The sequence below is a fragment of the Stegostoma tigrinum genome, chromosome 10 (genome assembly GCF_030684315.1).
Source record: "Stegostoma tigrinum isolate sSteTig4 chromosome 10, sSteTig4.hap1, whole genome shotgun sequence".
Lineage (NCBI taxonomy): Eukaryota > Metazoa > Chordata > Chondrichthyes > Orectolobiformes > Stegostomatidae > Stegostoma > Stegostoma tigrinum.
The window spans coordinates 67,676,624-67,688,798 of record NC_081363.1 but is presented as its reverse complement, the minus strand read 5'-3'; the positions used below and the strand labels follow the sequence as shown (position 1 = coordinate 67,688,798).

The following is a 12,175-nucleotide window of genomic DNA, read 5'->3' as shown; positions in this document are numbered from 1 at the left end:
TTACTCATCCCTGAAAGATTTGGCCTCTGTAATGTTTCATTTAGATAGGCCAAACTGGAAGAAAATTGACAATAAGGATACATGAACACCAACTAGCCATCAAGAGACATGACAAATTCCAACTGGTTTTGATACACACAAAGAAGGACACAAATTCCACTGGGACACTTCCATACTAGCACAAGCCAAACAGAGATAAGCCAGGGAATTCCTCGAGGCACGGCATTCCGACCAGAAATTCCATTGTCTCCTCCAGACTGATCCCAAAACTGCACGACCTTGGTCTCGGCTCTGCCCTCTGCAACTGGATCCTCAGCTTTCTGACACTAGGCTGCAATCAGTGATGATAGGTAATGGCACCTCCTCCACAATAACATTCTACGCTGGAGCGCCCCAAGGACGCATCCTCAGCTCCCTTCTGTATTTTCGGTACGCCTACGACTGCGTTTCCAAATTCTGAACGAATGCTACTTACGAGTTCGCTGACAACACCACCGTGGTGGGACGGATATCTAACAAGTCAAAATACAGAAGAGAGAGAGAGGGCTTGGTGACATGGTGCAATGAAAACCATCTGTCTCTCAAAGTTGGCAGAACTAAAGAACTGATCATTGACTTCTGAAAGAAAGGAGGAGAATGCACCCCCATCTACATCAATAGAGCTGAGTTTGAGAGTGATGAGCATCAAGTTCTTTGGAGTAATGATAACCAACGACATGTCCTGGACTTCCCACGTAAATGCGACAGTCAAGAAGGCACAACGCCTCTTCTTTAGGTGGCTCAGGAAATTTAGCATGTTCGCAAGGTCCTCCACCAACTTTTACAGATGCATCATTGAAAGCATACTGTCCAGGTGCACAATGGCCTGATATGGCAACTGCTCTGCCTAGGACCATAAGAAATTACAAAAGGTGGTGTGCACAGCCCAGACCATCATGGAAGCCAACCTTCTATCCATGGACTCTATTTACATGGCTCGCTGATTTAGAAACGTGGCCAATATGATCAAAGACCAATCGCACCCTAGTGATGATCTCCTACAACCCCTTCCCATCAGACAGAAGATAACAGAAGCCTGAACACATGCATGAGCAGGTTCAGAAACAGCTTCTTTTGGCCGTTATCAATCTATTTAATGGATTCTAGCCTCAAGTAATGTAACCTGCACTGTAACCTGTGTGCCTCTAAGGGTTTTGATCTGTTCATCCTTTGCTTGCTATGATCTGTCTGTATTGCTTGTGTATTGCTTTTCACTGTATTTCGGTACATGTGATAATTGATCAATCAATCAATCATATCCATTACACAAAGCAAAATGAACTATAGATGCTGAAGATCTGAAACAAATACAGAAATTCCTGGAAAATTTCAGCAGATCTGGCAGCATTGGGGAGAGAAAGCAAAGTTAATGCCTCAGGTCCAGTGACCTTTCTTCAGATCACACCTCTGGTTTTAGGTCAGTCATACCCATATTGTGGTATATGTGCTGATCAATCTTCTACCTCTCTTCGTTCTTCCTCCTTTCCTCTACTTTGTGTTTTATCTTTTTTTGTCTCCACCTTAATGTCTCCTATTGTTTCCTGTCCCTCTGCTTTTTCTTCCCATCTCTGTCTTTTTTTGTCTCCATCATTATCTCTGTGTCCTTTTTTCCTTCTCTCCCTGTCTTTTTTTTTGTTTTCTCTCTGCCTCTGCCTTTCTCTGTTTTCTCTCTCCTCTTCCTCCTTTTCTCTGTTTTCATTCCTTCTCAATTATTCTGTTCAGTTTTCTCTCCTCTTTCTCTCTCCCTTTATCTCTTTCCTGGTCACTGTGTCCTTTCATTCTTTCTCACTGTGTTTTCGCTCTCTTCCTCACTATGTTCTGTTTTGGGCCCCATATCTCAGGAGGGATGTACTAGCCTGGAGCAGGTTCAGGGGAGGTTCATGAGAATGGTCCCAGGAATGAAAACCTTAACATATGAGAATTGTTTGAGGACTCTGGGGCAATACTCATTGGAATTTAGAAGGATGAGGGGGATCTAACTGAAACTTACAGAATACTGAATGACCTGGACAGAGTGGATGTTGGGAAGATGCTTCCATTTGTAGGAGAGATGAGAGCACAGCCTTAGAGTAAAGGGAAGACCTAGTATGAAGATAAGGAGAAACCTCTTCAGCCCAGAGGCTGTGGAGGCCTAATCATTGAGTACATGTAAGACTGAGATAGATAGATTCTTGATTATCAAGGGGGATCAAGGGTTATGGGGAGAAAGCGAGAGGATGGGGTTGTGGAACTTATCAGCCATGATTGGATGGCAGAGCAGACTCAATGGGCCGAATGGCCTAATTTCTGCTCCTCTGTCTTATGATTTTATGTTCTCTTTCACTCCTTCTCTGTGCTTTCTCTCTCTCTCTGTAGTTCCTGCCTTTCACTGCGTTCTATTTGTCTATGTGTTCTCTTTCTCTCGCCATGCTCTTTCTGTCTGTCTCCCTCTCAGAGTGTCTTCCTCTTTCTCTGTGTTCTCCATCATTGTGTTCTCTCTTTCTCACTCTGCCCCCTCTTTTTCGCACTGTTCTCCTTTTGTGCATTCTCTTTCTGATCTCTCTCCCTCACCTTTTTTCTCCTTCTCACGGTGTCCTATCTCTCTGTGTGTTTTCTCTATCTCCCTCCATTCTTTCTCTCTTTCACTTTGGTCTCTCCCACTTTGTCTTTTTTTTCTCAGTGTTCTCTTTCCTTTACTCTCATTCTCCCTCAGTTTATTTTTTGTCTCATTGTGGTCCATCTGTGTGTTCTGTCCCTCTCATCCTATTTTTTTTCATTGTTCTCCTTCTGTCTGTGTTCTCTCTCATCCTCTCTTCTGTATTTTCTTTCTGTCACTGTATTTTTCTCTGTATGTAGTTCTCCGTCTCTCAGATCTCTCTCCCTTCCACTGTTTATTCTGTCTCTTTGACTGTGTTTTCTCTGTGCCCCAGTTATCTTCTCATTGTCTTCTCACTCTCAGTGGGTTCTCTCTGTGTGCATGTTCTCGGTGCTTCATGTTTTTTTCTCTCATTGTATTCTCAATTTCACTGTGTTTGCCTTTGCTTCACAATTTTTCTCTCCCTCATTGTGTTCTCATGCTCAGAGTTCTCTCTGTGCCTCAGTCTTTCCTCTCATTGTGTTCTCACTGTCACTGTACCTCACATTTTCTCCTCTCTCTCATTGAGCTCTCACTGTCACAGTATTCTCACTGTCACTGTGTTTGCTCTGTGCCTCACAATTTTTATCTCTCTCATTGTGCTCTCACACTCAGTGTTCTCACGCTGAGTGTTCTCTGTCACTGAGTATTTTTCGCTCTCATTGTGTTCTCACTGTCAGTGTTCTCACGTTCAGTGTTCTCACTGTCACTGTGTTCTCACTACCACAGTGTTCTCACTGTCAGTGTTCTCACGCTCACTGTGTTCTCACTGTCACTGTTCTCTCTGTGACTCAGTATTTTTCTCCCTCTCACCGTGTTCTCTCTGTGACTCAGTATTTTTCTCTCTCTGTGTTCTCACGCTCACTGTGTTCTCACTGTGACACAGTGTTTCTCTCCCTCTCAGTGTTCTCTCTGTGACTCAGTGTTTCTTCTCTCTCTCACTGTGTTCTCTCTGTGGCTCAGTATTTTTCTCTCACTCACTGTGCTCTCTCTGTGACTCAGTGTTTCTCTCCCTCTCACTGTGTTCTCTCTGTGACTCAGTGTTTCTCTCTCTCTCACTGTGCTCGCTCTGTGACTCAGTGTTTTTCTCTCTCTCATTGTGTTCTCCCTGTGACTCAGTGTTTCTCTCCCTCTCACTGTGCTCTGTCTGTGACTCAGTGTTTCTCTCTCTCACGGTGTCCTCACTGTGACTCAGTGTTTCTCTCTCTCTCACTGTGCTCGCTCTGTGACTCAGTATTTTTCTCTCTCTCACTGTGTTCTCTCTGTGACTCAGTGTTTCTCTCTCTCTCTGTGTTTCTCTGTGACTCAGTATTTCTCTCTCTCTCACTGTGTTCTCTCTGTGACTCAGTGTTTCTCTCTCTCACACTGTGTTCTCTCTGTGACTCAGTGTTTCTCTCTCTCTGTGTTCTCTCTGTGACTCAGTGTTTCTCTCTCTCTCACTGTGTTCTCTCTGTGACTCAGTGTTTCTCTCTCTCTCACTGTGTTCTCTCTGTGACTCAGTGTTTCTCTCTCTCTGTGTTCTCTCTGTGACTCTGTTTCTCTCTCTCACGGTGTCCTCACTGTGACTCAGTGTTTTTCTCTCTCTCTCACTGTGCTCGCTCTGTGACTCAGTATTTTTCTCTCTCACTGTGTTCTCTCTGTGACTCAGTGTTTCTCTCTCTCTCTGTGTTTCTCTGTGACTCAGTGTTTCTCTCTCTCTCACTGTGTTCTCTCTGTGACTCAGTGTTTCTCCCTCTCTCACTGTGTTCTCTCTGTGACTGTGTTTCTCTCTCTGTATGTTCTCTCTGTGACTCAGGGTTTCTCTCTCTCTCACTGTGTTCTCTCTGTGACTCAGTGTTTCTCCCTCTCTCACTCTGTTCTCTCTGTGACTCAGTGTTTCTCTCTCTCTCACTGTGTTCTCTCTGTGACTCAGTGTTTCTCTCTCTCTGTGACTCAGTGTTTCTCTCTCTCTCACTGTGTTCTCTCTGTGACTCAGTGTTTCTCTCTCTCTCACGGTGTCCTCTCTGTGACTCAGTGTTTCTCTCTCTCTCACTGTGCTCGCTCTTTGACTCAGTGTTTTTCTCTCTCTCATTGTGTTCTCTCTGTGACTCAGTGTTTCTCTCTCACTGTGTTCTCCCTGTGACTCAGTGTTTCTCTCCCTCTCACTGTGCTCTCTCTGTGACTCAGTGTTTCTCTCTCTCACTGTGACTCAGTGTTTCTCTCTCTCTCACCGTGTTCTCTCTGTGACTCAGTGTTTCTCTCTCTCTCTGTGACTCAGTATTTCTTTCCCTCTCAGTGTTCTCTCTGTGACTCAGTGTTTCTCTCCCTCTCACTGTGTTCTCTCTGTGACTCAGTGTTTCTCCCTCTCTCACTGTGTTCTCTCTGTGACTCAGTGTTTCTCTCTCTCTCACTGTGTTCTCTCTGTGACTCAGTGTTTCTCTCTCTCTGTGACTCAGTGTTTCTCTCTCTCTCACTGTGTTCTCTCTGTGACTCAGTGTTTCTCTCTCTCACGGTGTCCTCTCTGTGACACAGTGTTTCTCTCTCTCTCACTGTGCTCGCTGTTTGACTCAGTGTTTTTCTCTCTCTCATTGTGTTCTCTCTGTGACTCAGTGTTTCTCTCTCACTGTGTTCTCCCTGTGACACAGTGTTTCTCTCCCTCTCACTGTGCTCTCTCTGTGACTCAGTGTTTCTCTCTCTCACTGTGACTCAGTGTTTCTCTCTCACTGTGTTCTCTCTGTGACTCAGTGTTTCTCTCTCTCTCTGTGACTCAGTGTTTCTCTCCCTCTGTGTTCTCTCTGTGACTCAGTGTTTCTCTCTCTCTCACTGTGTTCTCTCTGTGACTCAGTGTTTCTCTCTCTCTCTCAGTGTTCTCTCTGTGACTCAGTGTTTCTCTCTCTCTCTCAGTGTTCTCTCTGTGGCTCAGTGTTTCTCTCCCTCTCAGTGTTCTCTCTGTGACTCAGTGTTTCTATCCCTCTCAGTGTTCTCTCTGTGACTCAGTGTTTCTCTCTCTCTGTGTTCTCTCTGTGACTCAGTGTTTCTGTCTCTGTGCTCTCTCTGTGACTCAGTGTTTCTCTCTCTCTCTCTGTGTTCTCTCTGTGACTCAGTGTTTCTCTCTTTCACTGTGTTCTCTCTGTGACTCAGTGTTTCTCTCTCTCTGTGTTCTCTCTGTGACTCAGTGTGTGTGTCTCTCTCTCTCTGTTCTCTGTGACTCAGTGTTTCTCTCTCTCTCTGTGTTCTCTCTGTGACTCAGTTTCTCTCTCTCTCACTGTGTTCTCTCTGTGACTCAGTGTTTCTCCCTCTCTCACTGTGTTCTCTCTGTGACTGTGTTTCTCTCTCTGTGTGTTCTCTCTGTGACTCAGTGTTTCTCTCTCTCTCACTGTGTTCTCTCTGTGACTCAGTGTTTCTCTCTCTCTCACTGTGTTCTCTCTGTGACTCAGTGTTTCTCTCTCTCTCACTGTGTTCTCTCTGTGACTCAGTGTTTCTCTCTCTCTGTGACTCTGTGTTTCTCTCTCTCTCACTGTGTTCTCTCTGTGACTCAGTGTTTCTCTCTCTCACGGTGTCCTCTCTGTGACTCAGTGTTTCTCTCTCTCTCACTGTGCTCGCTCTTTGACTCAGTGTTTTTCTCTCTCTCATTGTGTTCTCTCTGTGACTCAGTGTTTCTCTCTCACTGTGTTCTCCCTGTGACTCAGTGTTTCCCTCCCTCTCACTGTGCTGTCTCTGTGACTCAGTGTTTCTCTCTCACACGGTGTCCTCACTGTGACTCAGTGTTTCTCTCTCTCTCACTGTGTTCTCTCTGTGACTCAGTGTTTCTCTCTCTCTCTCTGTGACTCAGTGTTTCTCTCCCTCTCAGTGTTCTCTCTGTGACTCAGTGTTTCTCTCTCTCTCACTGTGTTCTCTCTGTGACTCAGTGTTTCTCTCTCCCTCTCAGTGTTCTCTCTGTGACTCAGTGTTTCTCTCCCTCTGTGTTCTCTCTGTGACTCAGTGTTTCTCTCTCTCTCTGTGTTCTCACTGTGACAGTGTTTCTCTCTCTCTGTTCTCTCTGTGACTCAGTGTTTCTCTCTCTCTCACTGTGTTCTCTCTGTGACTCAGTGTTTCTCTCTCTCTCACTGTGTTCTCTCTGTGACCTCTCTGTGACTCAGTGTTTCTCTCTCTCTCACTGTGTTCTCTCTGTGACTCCGTGTTTCTCTCTCTCTCACTGTGTTCTCTCTGTGACTCCGTGTTTCTCTCTCTCTCACTGTGTTCTCTCTGTGACTCAGTGTTTCTCTCTCTCTCACTGTGTTCTCTCTGTGACTCAGTGTTTCTCTCTCACTGTGTTCTCTCTGTGACTCAGTGTTTCTCTCTCTCTCACTGTGTTCTCTCTGTGACTCAGTGTTTCTCTCTCTCTCACTGTGTTCTCTCTGTGACTCAGTGTTTCTCTCTCACTGTGTTCTCTCTGTGACTCAGTGTTTCTCTCCCTCTGTGTTCTCTCTGTGACTCAGTGTTTCTCTCTCTCTCTGTGTTCTCACTGTGACAGTGTTTCTCTCTCTCTGTTCTCTCTGTGACTCAGTGTTTCTCTCTCTCTCACTGTGTTCTCTCTGTGACTCAGTGTTTCTCTCTCTCTCACTGTGTTCTCTCTGTGACTCAGTGTTTCTCTCTCTCTCACTGTGTTCTCTCTGTGACTCAGTGTTTCTCTCTCACTGTGTTCTCTCTGTGACTCAGTGTTTCTCTCTCTCTCACTGTGTTCTCTCTGTGACTCAGTGTTTCTCTCTCACTGTGTTCTCTCTGTGACTCAGTGTTTCTCTCCCTCTGTGTTCTCTCTGTGACTCAGTGTTTCTCTCTCTCTCTGTGTTCTCACTGTGACAGTGTTTCTCTCTCTCTGTTCTCTCTGTGACTCAGTGTTTCTCTCTCTCTCACTGTGTTCTCTCTGTGACTCAGTGTTTCTCTCTCTCTCACTGTGTTCTCTCTGTGACTCCGTGTTTCTCTCTCTCTCACTGTGTTCTCTCTGTGACTCCGTGTTTCTCTCTCTCTCACTGTGTTCTCTCTGTGACTCAGTGTTTCTCTCTCTCTCACTGTGTTCTCTCTGTGACTCAGTGTTTCTCTCTCACTGTGTTCTCTCTGTGACTCAGTGTTTCTCGCTCTCTCTGTGTGTTCTCACTTTGCGCGTGCTCTCTCCCTCACACTGTTTTACTCTCTGACAGTATCCTCTCCCCTTCCCATCAAGTCTTGGGGATGGAGCATCCTGTCCGAGTCGAGCGAGGTCGCGGCGGTGGCGGTCGCCGTGGAGGAAGGGGCCGGGGCCGGGGCCGGGGCCGGGGGCGAGGAGCTCGTGGTTTCGGGGAGCGGCAGTCGGAGCGGAGCTGGCGGGGATCCCGAGGTCGGGCCCAGACCCATACCCGAGACGGCGAGCTTCCGGAGTGGCGGCAGCAGCAGGTACAGGCCTAGGGGAAGGGAGTGGGCCTCGGCCTCGGCCTCGGGTAACCATTCTCCTTCATACGGAGCGAGGTGAACTGGGCTTAGGTTCCCAGTGTGGTGCAACAATCATTTGTATTTATATAGCGCCTGGCATAAAATATACAGGTTCCCTACTACCTCATAGAAACAGTCATAAAACAAAGCACAAACCAAATGATGAAATAATTTATCACAAAGACACGAAAGTAGCTGTGATAGAATTTAGAAAATACACTTCCACAAATATGGAATGAATAGACAATGAGATAGATTTCTTCCTCTATAGAACGCAAGTCGTTTATAAACATGGAATTAATTACTTTTTCAATCTGAAAATATAAAGGTTTTCATGCAGAATGCAAAGGACATTTCATTTTTATTCTGTTAAGGGGGCATGCATTTTTTGATGTGTTGTCATTGCTGTGCTGAAATGTTTATAAGTGTGCAGGCCTATTATTTATTCCTTTTCATTTGATAATTGTTTTTAACCATGCTGTACATTAGTATTATTTGTTTTATTTGCATGGTCATCCGTACTGATGATAATTCTCCATCTTTATAACAATGATACCAAGTCACATAAAATATTATCTCAAGATAATTAAATGTCAGTTGTTTGAAGAGGTAAGTTTTAAAGAACGTATTAATTGAGGAAAGCAGTAGAGAGACAGAACATAGAACATAGAACATTACAGCACAGTACAGGCCCTTCGGCCCTCGATGTTGTGCTGACCTGTCATACCAATCTGAAGCCCATCTAACCTACACTATTACATGTACGTTCATGAAGGAAGAAACTCGACAACTTAAGGAGCTGAAGGTACAGCCAAAAACAAAGATGTGATTAAAATTGGGTTTGTGCAAGAGTCCAAAATTAGAGGACCAGAAAAACTCTGACTTAGAAATTAGTCCAGAGTGTGCCCTTGTATGTGAATAGCTAAATGTCAGCAAACACAGCAAATAATTAGGAAGACATTTGAAAGGGGAGGCAATGGCCTGGTTGTACTGTCACTGGACAGTTAATCCAGAGACCCAGATCATGTTCTGAGGACCTGGGTTTGAATAGCACCACTGCAAATGGGGGAATTTGAATTCAATAAACACATCTGGAATTAAGAGTCTAATGATGGCCATGAATCATTTTCAATTATCGGAAAAACCCATCTGGTTCACTAATGTCCTTCAAAGAAGGAAACTACCATCCTTACCTAGTCTTGACTGTATGAGACTCCAGACCCGAACAATGTGGTTGGCCCTGAACTGCCCTCTGGGCAATTATGGATGGGTAATAAATGCTGCCTGGCCAGCGACACCCTCATCCCATTAATAAATAAAGAGAAAAAGAGAAATGTTGGCCCCTATTGCAAGGGGAATGAAATATAAAAGTACTGATGTCTTATGCCAGTTGTACAATAATAGTAAGACTGCACCAGGAGACTGCGATAAAAGCAAAATACTCTGAATGTTGGATATCTGAAATAATAACAACATGCTAGAAATATTCCAGTCAGGCAGCAGCTGCAAAGAGAATGGAGTTAACATTTTGAGTCAAGTATGGGTTTTGCAGAGAATTCAAGCAGAGCTATATTTGACTTGAAAATTTAACTCTGGCAACATCTGTGGTGAGAGTAACAGACCTGAATATTTCCAGCACTTTCTGTTTTTATTCTTAAAGTATTGGATACAGTTTTGGTCTTTATTTTAGGTCCATGTAAAAGTGAACCTAATATAAAATGTTGCAGGTGATTTTTGACCTAAAAACCCTTGTTATTTCATATTTTCACCTTGAGTATAAATTGACTCTAGTTTTTGACAAATTTTTTTAACAAAAAATAATAACATGTAGTTTTTCTGAAAATTAACATATTGTAACTGACATGATAGTTCACAAGCTCCAGTTAACTCCAGGAAGAATGTTTGGTGTGCAGTCTGTTGAATGTAAAATCACGATTTATGGTTTAATTTCTTTAGTACAATTTTATCTTCTTGTCAATGCACTTGATTTAGAGCTCTTTAGAAAATCCAGTTTCCATTAAGACATCAGTGATGCCTGAAACTGGACATTTTGTCCTCTTGCTGGCCAAAGAGTGTACAATAAACCCTTTTACCATTGACTAAGCTCCAGAAACTGTGTATGTTGTCAACATTCATTCATGATCTCTTCAAATTGATGGAATATTATATTGGCAATTGCATAGTCCAAGCAACATTATTCTGAATTTTCTTAAATAAGGTTACAGAAATATGTATAGCAGGTACAGTGTTTAGTGAAAGTGAAAGGCACATTGTTTATATTTCTATGCTGTCCAAATGTGGCATAACAATTGTCTTGTATATATCTATGGTGGTTTCAGAGTGTACAGATGCCAGATACATTAGGCTGTGAAGTTTAAAGTGACCCTCATGAAATTTTGTGAATTTCCAGTCCTTCACCTTGCAAGGGCTATTGTGCGAAGATTGTGGGTGGCTATGTACTAAATTTGTGTTAGATAAGTATTCATGTTCAGAGTCTACAAACTAATCCCATCCTATTATTCATGGTAGGCAGTGATAACAATGATGTCCCTTTGCCTGTAAGGGATTGAAGTAGCCCATATGGTTACATTGTAGTATTGAGCATAGATTATGAAATTGAACAAGATTGATTAAGCAAAAATATACATATAAAATACATGCAAAGAGATAGTAACAAGAGTCCTTGGCAGAACACAAGTATGTTACATGTTGGATATTGAATCTGTTAATTCAGTAAGGATTATATATCATAAACATTTTTTTTATTTGAAAGGATGAGGATGCCATTGGCATAAAAGAAGATTATGATCAACCAAATGAATTTTCTAGAAGACAAATAGTTTCAAATTGGGACAGATACAAAACTGAAGAAAAGGAGCCTGATGAAGGTGGTGAATCTTTGCGAGGTACAGATTTCAATGTGCTGCTGAGTTCTGCAGGTAGGACATCATTGATCTTCAAAGTGTGCAGAAATAGCGCCTAACAACGTTTAAACTTTAATCTCAAAAAGACATTCTGCTTAATTTGAAATGTGATCCTCAATCCTTCCTTTTAGTACAGAATAGTAGAAGTGAAAGATTAGTGAGTTGAAGCATCAATTTCTGCTCACATCTAAGGAATATTAGTATATCTGGTACACAAACACTCTTAACCATTCCTTACCATATCTGGTTTGACCATGCCAAGCACACCGCACTGTACATTACTCCAGAATAATCATGCAAATAATCCTTGGCTTCTTTATTGCGCTACCGATTATCTGATTAAAAAAGTTTCTGTTGACCACTCCACTCTCACCCACACATTGAGGGAGAAACATGTGGGCTCTTTGTTGCTAAGATTGAAACCATCCATTCAGTTGCTTCTTTTGCAGTCCCTCCTTTCCCAAGTGGCAAATCTGGTTAATGTACAAGAACTGATTGTACTACTTGAAGAAGAGACAAACAATGATCCAGTGTCTTGGCCAACATTCTGACTGTAACTAATATGGGCCAAGAAAAAAAGCTAAAGTTGGTTGCTTCATTTCACAGCTTAATAAGTCTTCTCAAACTTGGATATTTGTAACTCTTTGTCTTTTTATACATTTTCTTTGCTTCGCTGTACACTTAGCAGTTTCCAGGTTATTGAAGACAGGAATTCTTCATGTGTCACAAGTATATTGATCAATTGTTTCCATTCTACCTTCTGCCCCTTTTATTCAAATACTTGTGTATTTATGTCAAAAACATGTCAAGATCTCATTCTCTCTTTTCAGATGCTAATAGAAGTACTGCAGGATTTTCTATTTTCATTTTACATTTCAAGCGTTTGGATTTTTTAAAATTCATGATTACTACAATTAAGTCTTCAGATGTAGATGTAAAACTATATGCATAGATTGTCAAGAGGAGAGTATCAGCTTGTCAGCTGATATGGTTACATTAAAGTTAATGACAAACGACATATGTCATTTTAAGTGAAAAAGAAATTTATTTACATTCAGCCAAGCAACTTACTCACAAATGGGTGCCCTTTAGCTGGGGAAAAGGTCTTGGGGTAGGCATCAAACAATTATTAAATGTTCAGGAGCAATGCGAGATTGCTATAGGAAAAGTAAAT

General features: G+C 42.8%; 2 protein-coding genes across 8 annotated transcripts in view; one reads left to right on the top strand and one right to left on the bottom strand.

The window, feature by feature from the left end:
• The window catches only part of LOC125455448 (uncharacterized), a 52,656-nt gene that overhangs the window by 26,358 nt on the left and 14,123 nt on the right, over positions 1-12,175 (bottom strand). The gene's annotated exons all lie outside the window — the stretch shown is intronic.
• aven (apoptosis, caspase activation inhibitor) overlaps positions 7,652-12,175 on the top strand; it is a 75,458-nt gene continuing 70,934 nt past the window's right edge. The window contains exons 1-2 of the mRNA XM_048537487.2: positions 7,652-8,041; positions 10,851-11,016. Of these exons, the coding sequence (XP_048393444.1) occupies positions 7,841-8,041; positions 10,851-11,016 (367 nt within the window). The 5' untranslated portion in view covers positions 7,652-7,840. The remainder of the gene's footprint in view (positions 8,042-10,850; positions 11,017-12,175) is intronic.